Source organism: Takifugu rubripes, chromosome 3 (assembly GCF_901000725.2).
Source record: "Takifugu rubripes chromosome 3, fTakRub1.2, whole genome shotgun sequence".
Lineage (NCBI taxonomy): Eukaryota > Metazoa > Chordata > Actinopteri > Tetraodontiformes > Tetraodontidae > Takifugu > Takifugu rubripes.
The window spans coordinates 6,958,780-6,980,246 of NC_042287.1; the positions used below are offsets into that span (position 1 = coordinate 6,958,780).

At 38.7% G+C, this 21,467-nt stretch overlaps 1 protein-coding gene, 5 long non-coding RNA genes and 24 other non-coding genes across 42 annotated transcripts in view; 29 read left to right on the plus strand and 1 right to left on the minus strand.

Annotated features, from left to right (window-relative positions):
- Positions 1 to 4,636, plus strand: part of LOC115249150 (uncharacterized) — a 13,191-nt gene extending 8,555 nt beyond the window's left edge. For 6 of the 8 annotated variants that reach the window (XR_003887848.1, XR_003887845.1, XR_003887847.1 and 3 more), the window contains 8 exons: positions 584 to 635; positions 1,146 to 1,253; positions 1,404 to 1,455; positions 2,351 to 2,458; positions 2,609 to 2,660; positions 3,172 to 3,279; positions 3,814 to 3,865; positions 4,377 to 4,636. This is a non-coding gene — a long non-coding RNA (uncharacterized lncRNA). Of the gene's footprint in view, positions 1 to 583; positions 636 to 1,145; positions 1,254 to 1,403; positions 1,456 to 1,787; positions 1,840 to 2,350; positions 2,459 to 2,608; positions 2,661 to 3,171; positions 3,280 to 3,429; positions 3,482 to 3,813; positions 3,866 to 4,376 lie in introns of all 8 variants that reach the window. The other 2 variants (XR_003887846.1, XR_003887850.1) reach the window with 2 other exon arrangements.
- Positions 647 to 759, plus strand: LOC115249415 (U5 spliceosomal RNA). The gene has a single exon (XR_003888114.1). It is a non-coding gene; the product is annotated as a U5 spliceosomal RNA (small nuclear RNA).
- LOC115249401 (U5 spliceosomal RNA) lies at positions 1,467 to 1,580 on the plus strand. The gene has a single exon (XR_003888100.1). It is a non-coding gene; the product is annotated as a U5 spliceosomal RNA (small nuclear RNA).
- LOC115249375 (U5 spliceosomal RNA) lies at positions 1,851 to 1,964 on the plus strand. The gene has a single exon (XR_003888074.1). It is a non-coding gene; the product is annotated as a U5 spliceosomal RNA (small nuclear RNA).
- Positions 2,672 to 2,785, plus strand: LOC115249408 (U5 spliceosomal RNA). Its single transcript, XR_003888107.1, has one exon. It is a non-coding gene; the product is annotated as a U5 spliceosomal RNA (small nuclear RNA).
- On the plus strand, positions 3,493 to 3,606 carry LOC115249409 (U5 spliceosomal RNA). Its single transcript, XR_003888108.1, has one exon. It is a non-coding gene; the product is annotated as a U5 spliceosomal RNA (small nuclear RNA).
- Positions 3,877 to 3,990, plus strand: LOC115249381 (U5 spliceosomal RNA). The gene has a single exon (XR_003888080.1). It is a non-coding gene; the product is annotated as a U5 spliceosomal RNA (small nuclear RNA).
- A 61-nt stretch (positions 4,637 to 4,697) lies between the features above and the next one.
- LOC115249411 (U5 spliceosomal RNA) lies at positions 4,698 to 4,811 on the plus strand. The gene has a single exon (XR_003888110.1). It is a non-coding gene; the product is annotated as a U5 spliceosomal RNA (small nuclear RNA).
- A 206-nt stretch (positions 4,812 to 5,017) lies between these two features.
- LOC105418485 (uncharacterized) lies at positions 5,018 to 7,430 on the plus strand. 2 transcript variants are annotated; one of them, XR_003887799.1, is made up of 4 exons: positions 5,018 to 5,070; positions 5,582 to 5,689; positions 5,840 to 5,891; positions 7,171 to 7,430. It is a non-coding gene; the product is annotated as an uncharacterized lncRNA (long non-coding RNA). The 2 variants fall into 2 exon arrangements; XR_003887798.1 differs by lacking the exon at positions 5,840 to 5,891 and adding an exon at positions 6,224 to 6,275.
- On the plus strand, positions 5,082 to 5,195 carry LOC115249383 (U5 spliceosomal RNA). The gene has a single exon (XR_003888082.1). It is a non-coding gene; the product is annotated as a U5 spliceosomal RNA (small nuclear RNA).
- On the plus strand, positions 5,903 to 6,016 carry LOC115249391 (U5 spliceosomal RNA). Its single transcript, XR_003888090.1, has one exon. It is a non-coding gene; the product is annotated as a U5 spliceosomal RNA (small nuclear RNA).
- LOC115249397 (U5 spliceosomal RNA) lies at positions 6,287 to 6,400 on the plus strand. The gene has a single exon (XR_003888096.1). It is a non-coding gene; the product is annotated as a U5 spliceosomal RNA (small nuclear RNA).
- On the plus strand, positions 6,671 to 6,784 carry LOC115249402 (U5 spliceosomal RNA). The gene has a single exon (XR_003888101.1). It is a non-coding gene; the product is annotated as a U5 spliceosomal RNA (small nuclear RNA).
- Positions 7,429 to 9,833, plus strand: LOC115249118 (uncharacterized). 3 transcript variants are annotated; one of them, XR_003887802.1, is made up of 4 exons: positions 7,429 to 7,480; positions 7,992 to 8,099; positions 8,243 to 8,294; positions 9,574 to 9,833. It is a non-coding gene; the product is annotated as an uncharacterized lncRNA (long non-coding RNA). The 3 variants fall into 3 exon arrangements; XR_003887801.1 differs by lacking the exon at positions 8,243 to 8,294 and adding an exon at positions 8,627 to 8,678; XR_003887800.1 differs by lacking the exons at positions 7,429 to 7,480; positions 8,243 to 8,294 and adding an exon at positions 8,627 to 8,678 and having other exon boundaries at positions 7,561 to 8,099.
- Positions 7,492 to 7,605, plus strand: LOC115249412 (U5 spliceosomal RNA). The gene has a single exon (XR_003888111.1). It is a non-coding gene; the product is annotated as a U5 spliceosomal RNA (small nuclear RNA).
- Positions 8,306 to 8,419, plus strand: LOC115249384 (U5 spliceosomal RNA). Its single transcript, XR_003888083.1, has one exon. It is a non-coding gene; the product is annotated as a U5 spliceosomal RNA (small nuclear RNA).
- On the plus strand, positions 8,690 to 8,803 carry LOC115249398 (U5 spliceosomal RNA). The gene has a single exon (XR_003888097.1). It is a non-coding gene; the product is annotated as a U5 spliceosomal RNA (small nuclear RNA).
- On the plus strand, positions 9,074 to 9,187 carry LOC115249403 (U5 spliceosomal RNA). The gene has a single exon (XR_003888102.1). It is a non-coding gene; the product is annotated as a U5 spliceosomal RNA (small nuclear RNA).
- On the plus strand, positions 9,832 to 12,896 carry LOC115249119 (uncharacterized). Of its 3 annotated transcripts, XR_003887803.1 has the most exons (6): positions 9,832 to 9,883; positions 10,395 to 10,502; positions 10,646 to 10,697; positions 11,977 to 12,084; positions 12,235 to 12,286; positions 12,798 to 12,896. It is a non-coding gene; the product is annotated as an uncharacterized lncRNA (long non-coding RNA). The 3 variants fall into 3 exon arrangements; XR_003887805.1 differs by lacking the exons at positions 9,832 to 9,883; positions 10,646 to 10,697 and adding an exon at positions 11,030 to 11,081 and having other exon boundaries at positions 9,964 to 10,502; XR_003887804.1 differs by lacking the exons at positions 9,832 to 9,883; positions 10,395 to 10,502; positions 10,646 to 10,697 and adding an exon at positions 10,756 to 11,081.
- Positions 9,895 to 10,008, plus strand: LOC115249413 (U5 spliceosomal RNA). The gene has a single exon (XR_003888112.1). It is a non-coding gene; the product is annotated as a U5 spliceosomal RNA (small nuclear RNA).
- On the plus strand, positions 10,709 to 10,822 carry LOC115249385 (U5 spliceosomal RNA). Its single transcript, XR_003888084.1, has one exon. It is a non-coding gene; the product is annotated as a U5 spliceosomal RNA (small nuclear RNA).
- Positions 11,093 to 11,206, plus strand: LOC115249400 (U5 spliceosomal RNA). Its single transcript, XR_003888099.1, has one exon. It is a non-coding gene; the product is annotated as a U5 spliceosomal RNA (small nuclear RNA).
- LOC115249407 (U5 spliceosomal RNA) lies at positions 11,479 to 11,590 on the plus strand. The gene has a single exon (XR_003888106.1). It is a non-coding gene; the product is annotated as a U5 spliceosomal RNA (small nuclear RNA).
- LOC115249406 (U5 spliceosomal RNA) lies at positions 12,298 to 12,411 on the plus strand. Its single transcript, XR_003888105.1, has one exon. It is a non-coding gene; the product is annotated as a U5 spliceosomal RNA (small nuclear RNA).
- A 159-nt stretch (positions 12,897 to 13,055) lies between the features above and the next one.
- On the plus strand, positions 13,056 to 16,242 carry LOC115249120 (uncharacterized). Its single transcript, XR_003887806.1, has 3 exons — positions 13,056 to 13,107; positions 14,467 to 14,574; positions 14,725 to 16,242. It is a non-coding gene; the product is annotated as an uncharacterized lncRNA (long non-coding RNA).
- LOC115249414 (U5 spliceosomal RNA) lies at positions 13,119 to 13,232 on the plus strand. The gene has a single exon (XR_003888113.1). It is a non-coding gene; the product is annotated as a U5 spliceosomal RNA (small nuclear RNA).
- On the plus strand, positions 13,967 to 14,080 carry LOC115249376 (U5 spliceosomal RNA). The gene has a single exon (XR_003888075.1). It is a non-coding gene; the product is annotated as a U5 spliceosomal RNA (small nuclear RNA).
- Positions 14,788 to 14,901, plus strand: LOC115249410 (U5 spliceosomal RNA). Its single transcript, XR_003888109.1, has one exon. It is a non-coding gene; the product is annotated as a U5 spliceosomal RNA (small nuclear RNA).
- Positions 15,636 to 15,749, plus strand: LOC115249374 (U5 spliceosomal RNA). The gene has a single exon (XR_003888073.1). It is a non-coding gene; the product is annotated as a U5 spliceosomal RNA (small nuclear RNA).
- stac3 (SH3 and cysteine rich domain 3) lies at positions 16,236 to 20,597 on the minus strand. Its single transcript, XM_029833440.1, has 14 exons — positions 20,579 to 20,597; positions 20,305 to 20,497; positions 19,659 to 19,690; positions 19,021 to 19,099; positions 18,475 to 18,628; positions 18,293 to 18,390; positions 18,133 to 18,193; positions 17,944 to 18,041; positions 17,739 to 17,808; positions 17,475 to 17,524; positions 17,274 to 17,356; positions 17,096 to 17,147; positions 16,888 to 17,025; positions 16,236 to 16,764 (listed from the first exon to the last, which is right to left on the minus strand). Exons 3-14 carry the CDS (start codon positions 19,664 to 19,666, stop codon positions 16,657 to 16,659), a joined length of 999 nt encoding a protein of 332 aa, XP_029689300.1. The 5' UTR covers positions 19,667 to 19,690; positions 20,305 to 20,497; positions 20,579 to 20,597; the 3' UTR covers positions 16,236 to 16,656.
- Positions 20,598 to 21,467: the final 870 nt, after the last annotated feature.

The following is a 21,467-nucleotide window of genomic DNA, read 5'->3' on the forward strand; positions in this document are numbered from 1 at the left end:
CTGTTATAAAATAGTTACTTAAAAGTGTGGTTGATTATCGGACTAGGATGTTGTCAGTCACTTTAAAACATAGAACAACTGTCGGAGGCGATAAATAACATCGTGCATGTTCTAATTGTCATTATAACTCCAAGCGCACGCGTCGGCACCTTTATATGCCTTTTTCTAATTTAAGTTAGAAAGTAGATGTTTTCACTGTAGTTTTCAATTTCAATGCGTCAATCCGTTCGATAACTTACAAACTTACAATTTGTCGAAATATGCTCATTGTGTGGGAATCCTGCTCCTCGCCCAGCGCCTCTAGGGGCAGGAATGTCATCCACGGTGATTTACAAACCCAGAAGAAACGAGAATGCTGCTAGCACCGAGGCCAAACAAACAACGTTGATAAACAAGAATAAAAAGTATTTTGGGCTAGTAGGTTTAGGAATCATTCTAGTATGGAGCTCGAGCTGTTATAAAATAGTTACTTAAAATGTGTGGTTGATTAATCGGACTAGGATGTTGTCAGTCATTTTAAAATGTGTTAAAGCTTATGACATGAGCTTATAATGAGTTTATTTCACCGCCTGTTTTCCATGAGGAACCGTGGGTGATGAGCCTGTCGTGGAAGATCGGGTGGACCACCACTGGAGGTAGCTGTAGTTCACTCTTGATTCTCTTCAGATCGTATAAATCTTTCGCCTTTTACTAAAGATTTCCGTGGAGAGGCTCAACAAGAGTTTATCTCAATTTTTTGATGCCTGCGTTAGCGGGGCTTCCTGAACATGTTCAAGAATAAAACACCATATTTCGACGTTAGTAGGTTCAGGAGTCATTCTAGTATGGAGCTCGAGCTGTTATAAAATAGTTACTTAAAATGTGTGGTTGATTAATCGGACTAGGATGTTGTCAGTCACTTTAAAACATAGAACAACTGTCGGAGGCGATAGAATAACATCGTGCATGTTCTAATTGTCATTATAACTCCAAGGAGCGCACGCGTCGGCACCTTTATATATGCCTTTTTCTAATTTAAGTTAGAAAGTAAGATGTTTTCACTGTAGTTAGCAATTTCAATGCGTCCAATCCGTTCGATAACTTACAAACTTACAATTTTGTCGAAATATGCTCATTTGTGTGTGAAATCCTGCTCCTCGCCCCAGCGCCTCTAGGGGGCAGGAATGTCATCCACGGTGATTACAAACCCAGAAGAAAACGAGAATGCTGCTATGCACCGAGGCCAAACAACGTTGATAAAACAAGAATAAAAAGTAATTTTGGGCTATGACACAAGTTTATTCTATGCCCTTTTTATTTTTGCAATAATAATAATATAATAATAATAATAACTATCAGCAAAATGTGTTCAAGCTTATGACATGAGCTTATAATGAGTTTATTTCACCGCCTGTTTCCATGAGGAACCGTGGGTGATGATCCTGTCGTGGAAGATCGGGTGGACCACCACTGGAGGTAGCTGTAGTTCACTCTTGATTCTCTTCAGATCGTATAAATCTTTCGCCTTTTACTAAAGATTTCCGTGGAGAGGCTCAACAAGAGTTTATCGCAATTTTTTGATGCTCTGCGTTAGCGGGGCTTCCTGAACATGTTCAAGAATAAAACACCATATTTCAACATTAGTAGGTTTAGGAATCATTCTAGTATGGAGCTCGAGCTGTTATAAAATAGTTACTTAAAATGTGTGGTTGATTAATCGGACTAGGATGTTGTCAGTCATTTTAAAATGTGTTCAAGCTTATGACATGAGCTTATAATGAGTTTATTTCACCGCCTGTTTCCATGAGGAACCGTGGGTGATGAGCCTGTCGTGGAAGATCGGGTGGACCACCACTGGAGGTAGCTGTAGTTCACTCTTGATTCTCTTCAGATCGTATAAATCTTTCGCCTTTTACTAAAGATTTCCGTGGAGAGGCTCAACAAGAGTTTATCTCAATTTTTTGATGCCCTGCATTAGCGGGGCTTCCTGAACATGTTCAAGAATAAAACACCATATTTCGACGTTAGTAGGTTCAGGAGTCATTCTAGTATGGAGCTCGAGCTGTTATAAAATAGTTACTTAAAATGTGTGGTTGATTAATCGGACTAGGATGTTGTCAGTCACTTTAAAACATAGAACAACTGTCGGAGGCGATAGAATAACATCGTGCATGTTCTAATTGTCATTATAACTCCAAGGAGCGCACGCGTCGGCACCTTTATATATGCCTTTTTCTAATTTAAGTTAGAAAGTAAGATGTTTTCACTGTAGTTTGCAATTTCAATGCGTCCAATCCGTTCGATAACTTACAAACTTACAATTTTGTCGAAATATGCTCATTTGTGTGTGAAATCCTGCTCCTCGCCCCAGCGCCTCTAGGGGGCAGGAATGTCATCCACGGTGATTACAAACCCAGAAGAAAACGAGAATGCTGCTATGCACCGAGGCCAAACAACGTTGATAAAACAAGAATAAAAAGTAATTTTGGGCTATGACACAAGTTTATTCTATGCCCTTTTTATTTTTGCAATAATAATAATATAATAATAATAATAACTATCAGCAAAATGTGTTCAAGCTTATGACATGAGCTTATAATGAGTTTATTTCACCGCCTGTTTCCATGAGGAACCGTGGGTGATGAGCCTGTCGTGGAAGATCGGGTGGACCACCACTGGAGGTAGCTGTAGTTCACTCTTGATTCTCTTCAGATCGTATAAATCTTTCGCTTTTTACTAAAGATTTCCGTGGAGAGGCTCAACAAGAGTTTATCTCAATTTTTTGATGCCCTGCGTTAGCGGGGCTTCCTGAACATGTTCAAGAATAAAACAACATATTTCGACGTTAGTAGGTTTAGGAATCATTCTAGTATGGAGCTCGAGCTGTTATAAAATAGTTACTTAAAATGTGTGGTTGATTAATCGGACTAGGATGTTGTCAGTCACTTTAAAACATAGAACAACTGTCGGATGCGATAGAATAACATCGTGCATGTTCTAATTGTCATTATAACTCCAAGGAGCGCACGCGTCGGCACCTTTATATATGCCTTTTTCTAATTTAAGTTAGAAAGTAAGATGTTTTCACTGTAGTTTTCAATTTCAATGCGTCCAATCCGTTCGATAACTTACAAACTTACAATTTTGTCGAAATATGCTCATTTGTGTGTGAAATCCTGCTCCTCGCCCCAGCGCCTCTAGGGGGCAGGAATGTCATCCACGGTGATTACAAACCCAGAAGAAAACGAGAATGCTGCTATGCACCGAGGCCAAACAACGTTGATAAAACAAGAATAAAAAGTAATTTTGGGCTATGACACAAGTTTATTCTATGCCCTTTTTATTTTTGCAATAATAATAATATAATAATAATAATAACTATCAGCAAAATGTGTTCAAGCTTATGACATGAGCTTATAATGAGTTTATTTCACCGCCTGTTTCCATGAGGAACCGTGGGTGATGATCCTGTCGTGGAAGATCGGGTGGACCACCACTGGAGGTAGCTGTAGTTCACTCTTGATTCTCTTCAGATCGTATAAATCTTTCGCCTTTTACTAAAGATTTCCGTGGACAGGCTCAACAAGAGTTTATCGCAATTTTTTGATGCCCTGCGTTAGCGGGGCTTCCTGAACGTGTTCAAGAATAAAACACCATATTTTGACATTAGTAGGTTTAGGAATCATTCTAGTATGGAGCTCGAGCTGTTATAAAATAGTTACTTAAAATGTGTGGTTGATTAATCGGACTAGGATGTTGTCAGTCATTTTAAAATGTGTTCAAGCTGATGACATGAGCTTATAATGAGTTTATTTCACCGCCTGTTTCCATGAGGAACCGTGGGTGATGAGCCTGTCGTGGAAGATCGGGTGGACCACCACTGGAGGTAGCTGTAGTTCACTCTTGATTCTCTTCAGATCGTATAAATCTTTCGCCTTTTACTAAAGATTTCCGTGGAGAGGCTCAACAAGAGTTTATCTCAATTTTTTGATGCCCTGCGTTAGCGGGGCTTCCTGAACATGTTCAAGAATAAAACAACATATTTCGACGTTAGTAGGTTTAGGAATCATTCTAGTATGGAGCTCGAGCTGTTATAAAATAGTTACTTAAAATGTGTGGTTGATTAATCGGACTAGGATGTTGTCAGTCACTTTAAAACATAGAACAACTGTCGGATGCGATAGAATAACATCGTGCATGTTCTAATTGTCATTATAACTCCAAGGAGCGCACGCGTCGGCAGCTTTATATATGCCTTTTTCTAATTTAAGTTAGAAAGTAAGATGTTTTCACTGTAGTTTTCAATTTCAATGCGTCCAATCCGTTCGATAACTTACAAACTTACAATTTTGTCGAAATATGCTCATTTGTGTGTGAAATCCTGCTCCTCGCCCCAGCGCCTCTAGGGGGCAGGAATGTCATCCACGGTGATTACAAACCCAGAAGAAAACGAGAATGCTGCTATGCACCGAGGCCAAACAACGTTGATAAAACAAAAATAAAAAGTAATTTTGGGCTATGACACAAGTTTATTCTATGCCCTTTTTATTTTTGCAATAATAATAATATAATAATAATAATAACTATCAGCAAAATGTGTTCAAGCTTATGACATGAGCTTATAATGAGTTTATTTCACCGCCTGTTTCCATGAGGAACTGTGGGTGATGATCCTGTCGTGGAAGATCGGCTGGACGACCACTGGAGGTAGCTGTAGTTCACTCTTGATTCTCTTCAGATCGTATAAATCTTTCGCCTTTTACTAAAGATTTCTGTGGAGAGGCTCAACAAGAGTTTATCTCAATTTTTTGATTCCCTGCGTTAGCGGGGCTTCCTGAACATGTTCAAGAATAAAACACCATATTTCGACGTTAGTAGGTTTAGGAATCATTCTAGTATGGAGCTCGAGCTGTTATAAAATAGTTACTTAAAATGTGTGGTTGATTAATCGGACTAGGATGTTGTCAGTCATTTTAAAATGTGTTCAAGCTTATGACATGAGCTTATAATGAGTTTATTTCACCGCCTGTTTCCATGAGGAACCGTGGGTGATGAGCCTGTCGTGGAAGATCGGGTGGACCACCACTGGAGGTAGCTGTAGTTCACTCTTGATTCTCTTCAGATCGTATAAATCTTTCGCCTTTTACTAAAGATTTCCGTGGAGAGGCTCAACAAGAGTTTATCTCAATTTTTTGATGCCCTGCGTTAGCGGGGCTTCCTGAACATGTTCAAGAATAAAACAACATATTTCGACGTTAGTAGGTTTAGGAATCATTCTAGTATGGAGCTCGAGCTGTTATAAAATAGTTACTTAAAATGTGTGGTTGATTAATCGGACTAGGATGTTGTCAGTCACTTTAAAACATAGAACAACTGTCGGATGCGATAGAATAACATCGTGCATGTTCTAATTGTCATTATAACTCCAAGGAGCGCACGCGTCGGCAGCTTTATATATGCCTTTTTCTAATTTAAGTTAGAAAGTAAGATGTTTTCACTGTAGTTTTCAATTTCAATGCGTCCAATCCGTTCGATAACTTACAAACTTACAATTTTGTCGAAATATGCTCATTTGTGTGTGAAATCCTGCTCCTCGCCCCAGCGCCTCTAGGGGGCAGGAATGTCATCCACGGTGATTACAAACCCAGAAGAAAACGAGAATGCTGCTATGCACCGAGGCCAAACAACGTTGATAAAACAAGAATAAAAAGTAATTTTGGGCTATGACACAAGTTTATTCTATGCCCTTTTTATTTTTGCAATAATAATAATATAATAATAATAATAACTATCAGCAAAATGTGTTCAAGCTTATGACATGAGCTTATAATGAGTTTATTTCACCGCCTGTTTCCATGAGGAACCGTGGGTGATGATCCTGTCGTGGAAGATCGGGTGGACCACCACTGGAGGTAGCTGTAGTTCACTCTTGATTCTCTTCAGATCGTATAAATCTTTCGCCTTTTACTAAAGATTTCCGTGGAGAGGCTCAACAAGAGTTTATCGCAATTTTTTGATGCCCTGCGTTAGCGGGGCTTCCTGAACGTGTTCAAGAATAAAACACCATATTTCGACATTAGTAGGTTTAGGAATCATTCTAGTATGGAGCTCGAGCTGTTATAAAATAGTTACTTAAAATGCGTGGTTGATTAATCGGACTAGGATGTTGTCAGTCATTTTAAAATGTGTTCAAGCTTATGACATGAGCTTATAATGAGTTTATTTCACCGCCTGTTTCCATGAGGAACCGTGGGTGATGAGCCTGTCGTGGAAGATCGGGTGGACCACCACTGGAGGTAGCTGTAGTTCACTCTTGATTCTCTTCAGATCGTATAAATCTTTCGCCTTTTACTAAAGATTTCCGTGGAGAGGCTCAACAAGAGTTTATCTCAATTTTTTGATGCCCTGCGTTAGCGGGGTTTCCTGAACATGTTCAAGAATAAAACACCATATTTCGACGTTAGTAGGTTTAGGAATCATTCTAGTATGGAGCTTGAGCTGTTATAAAATAGTTACTTAAAATGCGTGGTTGATTAATCGGACTAGGATGTTGTCAGTCATTTTAAAATGTGTTCAAGCTTATGACATGAGCTTATAATGAGTTTATTTCACCGCCTGTTTCCATGAGGAACCGTGGGTGATGAGCCTGTCGTGGAAGATCGGGTGGACCACCACTGGAGGTAGCTGTAGTTCACTCTTGATTCTCTTCAGATCGTATAAATCTTTCGCCTTTTACTAAAGATTTCCGTGGAGAGTCTCAACAAGAGTTTATCTCAATTTTTTGATGCCCTGCGTTAGCGGGGTTTCCTGAACATGTTCAAGAATAAAACACCATATTTCGACGTTAGTAGGTTCAGGAGTCGTTCTAGTATGGAGCTCGAGCTGTTATAAAGTAGTTACTTAAAATGTGTGGTTGATTAATCGGACTAGGATGTTGTCAGTCATTTTAAAACATAGAACAACTGTCGGATGCGATAGAATAACATCGTGCATGTTCTAATTGTCATTATAACTCCAAGGAGCGCACGAGTCGGCACCTTTATATATGCCTTTTTCTAATTTAAGTTAGAAAGTAAGATGTTTTGACTGTAGTTTGCAATTTCAATGCGTCGAATCCGTTCGATAATTTACAAATTTAAGATTTTGTCGAAATATGCTCATTTGTGTGTGAAATCCTGCTCCTCGCCCCAGCGCCTCTAGGGGGCAGGAATGTCATCCACGGTGATTACAAACCCAGAAGAAAACGAGAATGCTGCTATGCACCGAGGCCAAACAACGTTGATAAAACAAAAATAAAAAGTAATTTTGGGCTATGACACAAGTTTATTCTATGCCCTTTTTATTTTTGCAATAATAATAATATAATAATAATAATAACTATCAGCAAAATGTGTTCAAGCTTATGACATGAGCTTATAATGAGTTTATTTCACCGCCTGTTTCCATGAGGAACTGTGGGTGATGATCCTGTCGTGGAAGATCGGCTGGACGACCACTGGAGGTAGCTGTAGTTCACTCTTGATTCTCTTCAGATCGTATAAATCTTTCGCCTTTTACTAAAGATTTCTGTGGAGAGGCTCAACAAGAGTTTATCTCAATTTTTTGATTCCCTGCGTTAGCGGGGCTTCCTGAACATGTTCAAGAATAAAACACCATATTTCGACGTTAGTAGGTTTAGGAATCATTCTAGTATGGAGCTCGAGCTGTTATAAAATAGTTACTTAAAATGTGTGGTTGATTAATCGGACTAGGATGTTGTCAGTCACTTTAAAACATAGAACAACTGTCGGAGGCGATAGAATAACATCGTGCATGTTCTAATTGTCATTATAACTCCAAGGAGCGCACGCGTCGGCACCTTTATATATGCCTTTTTCTAATTTAAGTTAGAAAGTAAGATGTTTTCACTGTAGTTTGCAATTTCAATGCGTCCAATCCGTTCGATAACTTACAAACTTACAATTTTGTCGAAATATGCTCATTTGTGTGTGAAATCCTGCTCCTCGCCCCAGCGCCTCTAGGGGGCAGGAATGTCATCCACGGTGATTACAAACCCAGAAGAAAACGAGAATGCAGCTATGCACCGAGGCCAGACAACGTTGATAAAACAAGAATAAAAAGTAATTTTGGGCTATGACACAAGTTTATTCTATGCCCTTTTTAGTTTGCAATAATAATATAATAATAATAACTATCAGCAAAATGTGTTCAAGCTTATGACATGAGCTTATAATGAGTTTATTTCACCGCCTGTTTCCATGAGGAACCGTGGGTGATGAGCCTGTCGTGGAAGATCGGCTGGACGACCACTGGAGGTAGCTGTAGTTCACTCTTGATTCTCTTCAGATCGTATAAATCTTTCGCCTTTTACTAAAGATTTCCGTGGAGAGGCTCAACAAGAGTTTATCTCAATTTTTTGATGCCCTGCGTTAGCGGGGCTTCCTGAACATGTTCAAGAATAAAACACCATATTTTGACATTAGTAGGTTCAGGAGTCATTCTAGTATGGAGCTCGAGCTGTTATAGAATAGTTACTTAAAATGCGTGGTTGATTAATTGGACTAGGATGTTGTCAGTCATTTTAAAATGTGTTCAAGCTTATGACATGAGCTTATAATGAGTTTATTTCACCGCCTGTTTCCATGAGGAACCGTGGGTGATGAGCCTGTCGTGGAAGATCGGGTGGACCACCACTGGAGGTAGCTGTAGTTCACTCTTGATTCTCTTCAGATCGTATAAATCTTTCGCCTTTTACTAAAGATTTCCGTGGAGAGGCTCAACAAGAGTTTATCTCAATTTTTTGATGCCCTGCGTTAGCGGGGTTTCCTGAACATGTTCAAGAATAAAACACCATATTTCGACGTTAGTAGGTTTAGGAATCATTCTAGTATGGAGCTTGAGCTGTTATAAAATAGTTACTTAAAATGCGTGGTTGATTAATCGGACTAGGATGTTGTCAGTCATTTTAAAATGTGTTCAAGCTTATGACATGAGCTTATAATGAGTTTATTTCACCGCCTGTTTCCATGAGGAACCGTGGGTGATGAGCCTGTCGTGGAAGATCGGGTGGACCACCACTGGAGGTAGCTGTAGTTCACTCTTGATTCTCTTCAGATCGTATAAATCTTTCGCCTTTTACTAAAGATTTCCGTGGAGAGTCTCAACAAGAGTTTATCTCAATTTTTTGATGCCCTGCGTTAGCGGGGTTTCCTGAACATGTTCAAGAATAAAACACCATATTTCGACGTTAGTAGGTTCAGGAGTCGTTCTAGTATGGAGCTCGAGCTGTTATAAAGTAGTTACTTAAAATGTGTGGTTGATTAATCGGACTAGGATGTTGTCAGTCATTTTAAAACATAGAACAACTGTCGGATGCGATAGAATAACATCGTGCATGTTCTAATTGTCATTATAACTCCAAGGAGCGCACGAGTCGGCACCTTTATATATGCCTTTTTCTAATTTAAGTTAGAAAGTAAGATATTTTGACTGTAGTTTGCAATTTCAATGCGTCGAATCCGTTCGATAATTTACAAATTTAAGATTTTGTCGAAATATGCTCATTTGTGTGTGAAATCCTGCTCCTCGCCCCAGCGCCTCTAGGGGGCAGGAATGTCATCCACGGTGATTACAAACCCAGAAGAAAACGAGAATGCTGCTATGCACCGAGGCCAAACAACGTTGATAAAACAAAAATAAAAAGTAATTTTGGGCTATGACACAAGTTTATTCTATGCCCTTTTTATTTTTGCAATAATAATAATATAATAATAATAATAACTATCAGCAAAATGTGTTCAAGCTTATGACATGAGCTTATAATGAGTTTATTTCACCGCCTGTTTCCATGAGGAACTGTGGGTGATGATCCTGTCGTGGAAGATCGGCTGGACGACCACTGGAGGTAGCTGTAGTTCACTCTTGATTCTCTTCAGATCGTATAAATCTTTCGCCTTTTACTAAAGATTTCTGTGGAGAGGCTCAACAAGAGTTTATCTCAATTTTTTGATTCCCTGCGTTAGCGGGGCTTCCTGAACATGTTCAAGAATAAAACACCATATTTCGACGTTAGTAGGTTTAGGAATCATTCTAGTATGGAGCTCGAGCTGTTATAAAATAGTTACTTAAAATGTGTGGTTGATTAATCGGACTAGGATGTTGTCAGTCACTTTAAAACATAGAACAACTGTCGGAGGCGATAGAATAACATCGTGCATGTTCTAATTGTCATTATAACTCCAAGGAGCGCACGCGTCGGCACCTTTATATATGCCTTTTTCTAATTTAAGTTAGAAAGTAAGATGTTTTCACTGTAGTTTGCAATTTCAATGCGTCCAATCCGTTCGATAACTTACAAACTTACAATTTTGTCGAAATATGCTCATTTGTGTGTGAAATCCTGCTCCTCGCCCCAGCGCCTCTAGGGGGCAGGAATGTCATCCACGGTGATTACAAACCCAGAAGAAAACGAGAATGCAGCTATGCACCGAGGCCAGACAACGTTGATAAAACAAGAATAAAAAGTAATTTTGGGCTATGACACAAGTTTATTCTATGCCCTTTTTAGTTTGCAATAATAATATAATAATAATAACTATCAGCAAAATGTGTTCAAGCTTATGACATGAGCTTATAATGAGTTTATTTCACCGCCTGTTTCCATGAGGAACCGTGGGTGATGAGCCTGTCGTGGAAGATCGGCTGGACGACCACTGGAGGTAGCTGTAGTTCACTCTTGATTCTCTTCAGATCGTATAAATCTTTCGCCTTTTACTAAAGATTTCCGTGGAGAGGCTCAACAAGAGTTTATCTCAATTTTTTGATGCCCTGCGTTAGCGGGGCTTCCTGAACATGTTCAAGAATAAAACACCATATTTTGACATTAGTAGGTTCAGGAGTCATTCTAGTATGGAGCTTGAGCTGTTATAGAATAGTTACTTAAAATGCGTGGTTGATTAATTGGACTAGGATGTTGTCAGTCATTTTAAAATGTGTTCAAGCTTATGACATGAGCTTATAATGAGTTTATTTCACCGCCTGTTTCCATGAGGAACCGTGGGTGATGAGCCTGTCGTGGAAGATCGGGTGGACCACCACTGGAGGTAGCTGTAGTTCACTCTTGATTCTCTTCAGATCGTATAAATCTTTCGCCTTTTACTAAAGATTTCCGTGGAGAGGCTCAACAAGAGTTTATCTCAATTTTTTGATGCCCTGCGTTAGCGGGGTTTCCTGAACATGTTCAAGAATAAAACACCATATTTCGACGTTAGTAGGTTTAGGAATCATTCTAGTATGGAGCTTGAGCTGTTATAAAATAGTTACTTAAAATGCGTGGTTGATTAATCGGACTAGGATGTTGTCAGTCATTTTAAAATGTGTTCAAGCTTATGACATGAGCTTTTAATGAGTTTATTTCACCGCCTGTTTCCATGAGGAACCGTGGGTGATGAGCCTGTCGTGGAAGATCGGGTGGACCACCACTGGAGGTAGCTGTAGTTCACTCTTGATTCTCTTCAGATCGTATAAATCTTTCGCCTTTTACTAAAGATTTCCGTGGAGAGTCTCAACAAGAATTTATCTCAATTTTTTGATGCCCTGCGTTAGCGGGGTTTCCTGAACATGTTCAAGAATAAAACACCATATTTCGACGTTAGTAGGTTCAGGAGTCATTCTAGTATGGAGCTCGAGCTGTTATAAAATAGTTACTTAAAATGTGTGGTTGATTAATCGGACTAGGATGTTGTCAGTCACTTTAAAACATAGAACAACTGTCGGAGGCGATAGAATAACATCGTGCATGTTCTAATTGTCATTATAACTCCAAGGAGCGCACGCGTCGGCACCTTTATATATGCCTTTTTCTAATTTAAGTTAGAAAGTAAGATGTTTTCACTGTAGTTTGCAATTTCAATGCGTCCAATCCGTTCGATAACTTACAAACTTACAATTTTGTCGAAATATGCTCATTTGTGTGTGAAATCCTGCTCCTCGCCCCAGCGCCTCTAGGGGGCAGGAATGTCATCCACGGTGATTACAAACCCAGAAGAAAACGATAATGCTGCTATGCACCGAGGCCAGACAACGTTGATAAAACAAGAATAAAAAGTAATTTTGGGCTATGACACAAGTTTATTCTATGCCCTTTTTATTTTTGCAATAATAATATAATAATAATAATTATAACTATCAGCAAAATGTGTTCAAGCTTATGACATGAGTTTATAATGAGTTTATTTCACCGCCTGTTTCCATGAGGAACCGTGGGTGATGATCCTGTCGTGGAAGATCGGGTGGACCACCACTGGAGGTAGCTGTAGTTCACTCTTGATTCTCTTCAGATCGTATAAGTCTTTCGCCTTTTACTAAAGATTTCCGTGGAGAGGCTCAACAAGAGTTTATCTCAATTTTTTGATGCCCTGCGTTAGCGGGGCTTCCTGAACATGTTCAAGAATAAAACACCATATTTCGACGTTAGTAGGTTCAGGAGTCGTTCTAGTATGGAGCTCGAGCTGTTATAAAGTAGTTACTTAAAATGTGTGGTTGATTAATCGGACTAGGATGTTGTCAGTCATTTTAAAACATAGAACAACTGTCGGATGCGATAGAATAACATCGTGCATGTTCTAATTGTCATTATAACTCCAAGGAGCGCACGAGTCGGCACCTTTATATATGCCTTTTTCTAATTTAAGTTAGAAAGTAAGATGTTTTGACTGTAGTTTGCAATTTCAATGCGTCGAATCCGTTCGATAATTTACAAATTTAAGATTTTGTCGAAGTATGCTCATTTGTGTGTGAAATCCTGCTCCTCGCCCCAGCGCCTCTAGGGGGCAGGAATGTCATCCACGGTGATTACAAACCCAGAAGAAAACGAGAATGCTGCTATGCACCGAGGCCAAACAACGTTGATAAAACAAAAATAAAAAGTAATTTTGGGCTATGACACAAGTTTATTCTATGCCCTTTTTATTTTTGCAATAATAATAATATAATAATAATAATAACTATCAGCAAAATGTGTTCAAGCTTATGACATGAGCTTATAATGAGTTTATTTCACCGCCTGTTTCCATGAGGAACTGTGGGTGATGATCCTGTCGTGGAAGATCGGCTGGACGACCACTGGAGGTAGCTGTAGTTCACTCTTGATTCTCTTCAGATCGTATAAATCTTTCGCCTTTTACTAAAGATTTCTGTGGAGAGGCTCAACAAGAGTTTATCTCAATTTTTTGATTCCCTGCGTTAGCGGGGCTTCTTGCACATGTTGAATGACAATATTCATCCATATTCCACCACTTACCCGGGGTCAGGACAGCAGCCTACGCAGGGGGGCCCAGACTTCCCCTCTCCGAACACACTTCTTCCAGCTCGTCCAATTAACTTAATCTCTCTTCAAATACAGAAAGGATTAAATTTAATTATTTTGTCATCTTTGACTATATAGCGGGATACTGACTAATGCATAATCAGTTGTTTATGCGTAGATGTTGACCCCTTCCATTGTAACAAAAAATCTGGCGGTTCGTCAACAAATAAAATCAGGCTACAAATTGTCGGTGCACATAAAACATTTCTCATGTTAATTAGCAGTATACATGCCTTCTAATTTAAATTACAAATTAAGACGGTGATAATTAAATTTATAATTTCAGTGCGTGGAATCCTTTCGATGATTTACAAACGTAAAATTGTGTTGACATGTGGAGCTACAGTACTTGCCCTTCGCCCCAGCGCCTGCAGGGGGCCGCAACGTCACCCAGGGTGATTAAAACCACGAAGAAGAAGGAGAACGCAGTGGCGGATAAAACGAGAACAAAGTAATTTTGGGGTGTGAAACAACTTTATTGTATACGTTTTTATTTGAGCATAATATTTGTCTCACAATCTCTAAAACGTGTTCAAATTCCTGAACAGTTTAAATGATGAACCGTGGGTGATGATCCTGTCGTGGAAGATCGGGTGGACCACCACTGTAGGGAATTGTAGTTCACTCTTGATTCTCTTCAGATCGTATAAATCTTTCGCCTTTTACTAAAGATTTCCGTGGAGAGGTTCAACAAGAGTTTATCTCAATTTTTTGATGCCCTGCGTTAGCGGGGCTTCCTGAACATGTTCAAGAATAAAACACCATATTTCGACGTTAGTAGGTTCAGGAGTCATTCTAGTATGGAGCTCGAGCTGTTATAAAATAGTTACTTAAAATGTGTGGTTGATTAACCGGACTAGGATGTTGTCAGTCACTTTAAAACATAGAACAACTGTCGGAGGCGATAGAATAACATCGTGCATGTTCTAATTGTCATTATAACTCCAAGAAGCGCACGCGTCGGCACCTTTATATATGCCTTTTTCTAATTTAAGTTAGAAAGTAAGATGTTTTCACTGTAGTTTGCAATTTCAATGCGTCGAATCCGTTCGATAACTTACAAACTTACAATTTTGTCGAAATATGCTCATTTGTGTGTGAAATCCTGCTCCTCGCCCCAGCGCCTCTAGGGGGCAGGAATGTCATCCACGGTGATTACAAACCCAGAAGAAAACGAGAATGCAGCTATGCACCGAGGCCAGACAACGTTGATAAAACAAGAATAAAAAGTAATTTTGGGCTATGACACAAGTTTATTCTATGCCCTTTTTATTTTTGCAATAATAATAATATAATAATAATAATAACTATCAGCAAAATGTGTTCAAGCTTATGACATGAGCTTATAATGAGTTTATTTCACCGCCTGTTTCCATGAGGAACCGTGGGTGATGAGCCTGTCGTGGAAGATCGGGTGGACCACCACTGGAGGTAGCTGTAGTTCACTCTTGATTCTCTTCAGATCGTATAAATCTTTCGCCTTTTACTAAAGATTTCCGTGGAGAGGCTCAACAAGAGTGTATCTCAATTTTTTGATTCCCTGCGTTAGCGGGGCTTCTTGCACATGTTGAATGACAATATTCATCCATATTCCACCACTTACCCGGGGTCAGGACAGCAGCCTACGCAGGGGGGCCCAGACTTCCCCTCTCCGAGCACACTTCTTCCAGCTCGTCCAATTAACTTAATCTCTCTTCAAATACAGAAAGGATTAAATTTAATTATTTTGTCATCTTTGACTATATAGCGGGATACTGACTAATGCATAATCAGTTGTTTATGCGTAGATGTTGACCCCTTCCATTGTAACAAAAAATCTGGCGGTTCGTCAACAAATAAAATCAGGCTACAAATTGTCGGTGCACATAAAACATTTCTCATGTTAATTAGCAGTATACATGCCTTCTAATTTAAATTACAAATTAAGACGGTGATAATTAAATTTATAATTTCAGTGCGTGGAATCCTTTCGATGATTTACAAACGTAAAATTGTGTTGACATGTGGAGCTACAGTACTTGCCCTTCGCCCCAGCGCCTGCAGGGGGCCGCAACGTCACCCAGGGTGATTAAAACCACGAAGAAGAAGGAGAACGCAGTGGCGGATAAAACGAGAACAAAGTAATTTTGGGGTGTGAAACAACTTTATTGTATACGTTTTTATTTGAGCATAATATTTGTCTCACGATCTCTAAAACGTGTTCAAATTCCTGAACAGTTTAAATGATGAACCGTGGGTGATGATCCTGTCGTGGAAGATCGGGTGGACCACCACTGTAGGGAATTGTAGTTCACTCTTGATTCTCTTCAGATCGTATAAATCTTTCGCCTTTTACTAAAGATTTCCGTGGAGAGGTTCAACAAGAGTTTATCTCAATTTTTTGATGCCCTGCTTAAGCGGGGCTTCCTGTACATGTTCAAGAATAAAACTCCGTGTTTTCACATTAGTACGTCTAGGATTAATTCCAATATGAAAGTGGAGCTATCATAGGTTGCAATTTCAATGCGTCGAATCATTACATTACATTACAAGTTCAGGGTTATTCTTAATGTGAAAAGCAAACTATCATAATTCCTGTAATTGACTAAAAACATAGATAAAATGAATCAAGTTGTACCCTTTACAAAACGCAATACGTTATTGAAATGCTGAACTCGGGTTGCATGCTTGTGTTGGCGTGAATAGTTTGTGTTCGCTGTGGGGCCGCTAGGTGGCAGGATTGTTACGCCCTCTTATTGGAAACCAAGAAGAAGAAGAGTAGGAGGAAGTGGGGGAAGAAGAAAATAAACGTCATTTTGAGTTGTGAAATGTTTCTTTTGTTTACGTTTTTCTTCAGGAATATCAAAAAATGCCTGGATTGTCTTCATTTGGGAGGAAATAAAGAATGATCTTCACAACATTGTCATTTTATTCGAATCGACATTCAGTTTTTATGGCTAACTTTATAAACAGCAACTGTGCGAAGTCTTATGCAAATAAGTGCGAATTGCTCGTTTTTAATCTTAATATATGTGTGTTTAAATTAATTATTGATTAATATCCTCAAACTAAAGTAAATGTATGCATAATTTGTCATACAAGGAGGTGGTACCTGAAGCATGTGGCTGTGTTACCTTTCTGTGTACAGTACCTTAATAACTTTTAACAAATATCTAGTACATTTATAAATGAGATGTGTTTCGTGCATCATAGATACATTGAAGAAATTTATTTTATGTAATTGTTACGATAAAATTGAAACGAAGAAGAAGGCCCAGCCGGTAAGGCCTGTTTAATTAATGCGTTCAGCTCTTTAATGGCTTGTAATGATTTTATGTCACAGTGATCTCTTCTAGAAGATCAGCAGGGAAGTAGCCCAGCTTGCGTCCAGTGCTGACCTTTAAGTATCCACCTTTCTCATCTCCTTTCTTCACTACAATCTGAAACACAGAGAAAGTTCACCTTAATTAATTCCTAACACTTCCTTGGTGATATTGTGAGAACAGTAATTTTGTTGGACATTAATAAAATAAAGAAAATATGCTTTCTTTTGCAGTCATTACCTGATCTTTCTTTAATGTGATTTGTCCCATCTCCCTGTTTCCTACAAAGGAGCGTGTCACCTTAAAAACCCTTTCTGATGCTCGTACCTTAATGAGGTAGTTGGTGGGGAAGTAGCCTGACTTTTCCCCCATCTTTCCCTAAAAAGAGCCACAGCAGAGGTTTAAAATACAACATCTACAACATCAACTCTTAAGATGTTCAACTCACCCTCCACCATTCTTCATTGGAGTCATCCAACACTGTGATCCGATCACCAGGGCTTAAACAAAAGGGACAGAAGGAATAAAGCATTTTTGTTCATTTTTACATTTCAAGCATTTTTTTTGTATAACAACCTTATATAATTACATGCTCGGTGGGTAATATTTAAAACTTGTAATCATACTGGAAATCAAGGTCATCCTTTTCTATGGCCTTGAAGCGGTAAAGAGCCAGGTAATAGTGGGATTGGGAAAATGTTCCCTTAGCCTGTTGACAAGCCAGCACAGTCATTACTGCTTAGGCAGCTAAAGTGCAACAAACTCATGTAAACAAACATCATTACTAAGTCAACTTGATCAATAGTTGCAACAGTCTTTTTTCTGACCTTTTCATCTGCTTTGTCTCCACCTTTCTCCTTCTTATCCTCAGGTTTCCCTGTGACCATCAGACAAATTCATTATTTACAACAATTTGTTTACATCATACTGGTGAGATAGGTTTGCTTGTACTTGACCATAATACTTTCCTTACAACTCTATTTTACTTTTTCCAAATAAAACAGCACTACGTGTGTGTCAGATCTGATTATTTAATAATCGTTAATCACGTCTGCTGCAAATATGCTGAGCTTTGATCCATTAGCATCTACCTTCCCCTCCCTCTTCGTTTTCTTTGGGCTGCTGGTTCTCCTCTTCCTCTTCTTCCATCATCATCATCATCTGAAGAAGAAACATACACATGTTACTTTTAATTTCTTTATGTATGGATTATTTCATTCATACATTTTTACTTGCTCCTCATATTTTATAATGTAGTCATGTAATATGAATGAATGTTTGTTTATAAACACGCACATTTTTCTTGTCATTTTCATTCTTTTTACGCTCCTTATTGGCCATGATGACCCCAACCCGCAGAGTGTCAAAAACTGGGTCATTCCGATTCGGGTTGTCTGGAGAAAGTCAGAGCCGTAATTTAGATTAATAAATGTTACCAATCAGATGTACAGATCAATGCCAGGCAGGCTGCAATACTGGACTCACTTGAGTCTGGTTGGTCGCTGCTGTACAGGGGGGAGCTGTAGGCTCTTCTGAAGCCGGGCGGCTGCGTTAGACAAATCAAGGCTGTTATATGCACCAAAGTTTCCTGTGTGTTTCCACACTTTGTCTTACTGTTGTGTTAACTGGCTGCAGAGAAACTCACAATTTTACCAAAGCACCTCTGGAATTCTACATAGGACTGACATGAATGGTGGATGTTGGTCTTGCAGTTTTTACACCTCAGAGCAAATTTGTTGTTTACTGGAAGGGCAAAAGTGGATAAATTAAAACTGCCATTTATTTATTCTTTCATTTGTTTGTTGTAGTAAATATAAATATACGTACGGACTATCATGCGAGCACAGACGTCACAAAACTTTGGTTTCTTGCAGTAGTGGTCCTTGAATTTGTGCGGTTTGTCATTAACCCGGACGACAGGCTCGTGAGGTTCTGGTTCCTTCTCCTCCACTTCAACCTCCTCCTCATATATAAAATAGACCTTTACATAAAAAAACAAAACAAAACAATATATAACTGTTATTTACCAAAACAGCACATGAGTGTGTTTTAATGCACACACAAAGAACAGGAAATTAGATAAAGGTAATGTGGAGTATTTCATAAATGTGCAAGTTTCATGTTTTGGGAGCATCTGACTGAAAATGTTTAATTCCAGGGCTTTATTTTAAATCATATACGAATTCCTGAAACTTCTATCTGCAAGATTTTATTCCCCACTGGGATAAAAACAGCAGAAACACAAAAGTCATGGTTCATATTTTTCCAGTCGTGGTTGAACTGCGTTCCTGCCCCAGCTGGGGGCTATTTTAAACTGTCTCAGAATGGTACTGTTGACAGTGACGGGGGGGTGGACATGGTCCTGCCACTCACAGTGTCTCCGTCCTCTTTCACTACGTTGTCAGGCACTGGAGGGTTGTCATGGATATCCAAAGAGTGTTTGTCATCCTCCCTGACGCACACACACACACACGAGAGGAAAAACTCATTCAACTTCCGACAGCTACTTTCAAAAATTAAAACCATGACATAAAAACAAACAAATAATTTCACTGACTGACTTTTATATCAAATCACTGATCTAAGTCAAAATTAGATTTTCATTGTGCATTGCGACTCACATAATCCATTTGAGAACATTGAGCTCTTTTTTTGAGCAACTTTAAGAATATATTACAGAATGTAACTATAATTATAACTAATTATATGAAAAAAATAATATTAATATTAAATATTAAAAACTACTTTGAAAAATCTCTGCCACAATGCAAGGAGAAGCCAGTGTGGATCATGCTCATAATGTTTGATTTGACACAGATTTGCTGTAAGACTTAATCAAATTATTCCAAAAAAGGTTTAAGTTTCTTATCCCATTTTAAATTCTAGCTATTTTACTGTTTTTAAATTCCCAAACTTTTAAACTCACATCTGTGCAACAGTTACAGTAATATGACCTTTTGAAAATGATCAATCTTAAACGAGTGCATCAAAAATGCACGAAATATACTTACAGATCCATCGGTAGCCGTCAATACTGCTTTACCTACAAAGATAAGTTTATTTTAGTTTTACAGTACAAAAAGTGTTGAATTATTTTTTTAAATCAGGAGTTGGCTGCCAGGGTTATCAAAACCAAAATCTACCTGCTCAGTTTTCATGAAATCCCAACTGAACTAAGACGGCCAGGGTGTTTTGAGGGTTGGTTGTGATGTGTTGCCACCAACAACGTTAAGTTTAAAATACATAAATAAATAAAAATAAATGGAGGACTTACAAAGGAATTACACAACACAAAGACACACAAACATATCACGCATCTGTGTGAATTCTGATCGAAAAGCTTGAAATACATTAGCAAACACATGCAAACACACACTGCACGAGTGTCCTTGTCTGCTCGGCTGAACCTATTCTAGGGCTGTGAAATTTAATCTACTCAGCACATCTAAATCTGGTCCAGTAAGCTTGAAAAAAAGAGCAAATCGATTAAAAAGTAACCACAATCAAAATCACTCTTTCTAAAATCACAAATATCTACAAAACTTATAATCTTTACATAATTGCTATATAAATATTAGGTTGAAAAATGGACCCATATGGTCTGACTTGCAGAAACTTTACACAATAACCTAAAACATCAAACCAGCTGCATCTTACCTTCAGTCAAAGTTCACAGAGCTCTGAGGATAAAATCCAGCACACACGGGAAGTTTCCTTTCCTGCTGCCAGTTACAGGAGCTGATCTGTCCAGTGGATCCAGAAGGAACAAACCTGCGTCCTCAGTTCAGGCCCACTGGGGTCAACGTCACGATGAGACACTTACTGTCAATTTAGGTGATCCCCAGTGTTCCTGAATGAACATGTGTGTATATTAACCTATGATTGAGAGCGCGTGTGCTTGAATGTGTGTTTGTGTGCGTGCCATACGAACCACTCATGTGTCAAGATGACTGTTGGCGACAGCTGGGGACCCTGGACGGAGCACCGATGACGACCAGAAATCAGATACTTTCACTTGCTCTATCTTCATTGCACACTCACCTTTTTCTCCTTGTCATTTTTCACAAACAGCAGAAGTACACACACTGGTAAACACACTCTCCTCTGTTGTTTCAGAATCAGATAAAGACTTTATTTGTCGCTGGGTGGTTTGTATCAATGATTACACATTGAGGATCATTACCCTTTCAGAGAAAATCACACCAGGAGTCTTTTAGGTATGTATATGATGAGATTTTGGTCACACTTCAGACGAGAAGGGTTTCAAGTGGAAGGTTTTATTGATGTGACCCCAAAAGATAAAATTATCTTTGATTATTTTCCCTCATTAATAAAATCTCAAAGCATATTAAGACGGTCACAATTTCACGCTACAGATTTACCTCAGTTCATCTATAGAGGGACTGTTTTATTCCAACCTCAACTCTTTGGGACAGAAAAAGGTGTAGATTTTTGCTAAAGAGCAACATTTTACAGTACTTCAAAAAAGGAGACTTAAAAATATCATGGTCCCTTTGCACAGTTGAATATAATCACAATTTCACATTTCGGTAACGACTTTAATCCACATTTATGTTACAAGGAAATATTAAGAAGGTCAGATACGTCATTTTATTATCGCAGGACACCAGCAAATAGTCATAAGATGCTGATCAAGGTAAAAATATTCAATCATAGAGCTTTCTCTTCCTCAAAGGATTGTTTATTCATTCATTTTCTGCTCGGTCCAAGACTTGCTGATTACAATAGTGAAGGCGTGCTCACATAAATTAGTTTTTTAAGGAAGTACAATGTTTGGTAAAATTCCATACTAAAACCAT

What these genes read in the sequence shown, in the direction of transcription:
- stac3 (XM_029833440.1), bottom strand. An exon ending in CTGTGCTCGCATGATAGTCC is followed by an intron (nt 18,391 to 18,474) that starts GTACGTATATTT and finishes TTGCCCTTCCAG; the next exon opens with TAAACAACAAATTTGCTCTG. An exon ending in AGAGGTGCTTTGGTAAAATT is followed by an intron (nt 18,194 to 18,292) that starts GTGAGTTTCTCT and finishes TGTCTAACGCAG; the next exon opens with CCGCCCGGCTTCAGAAGAGC.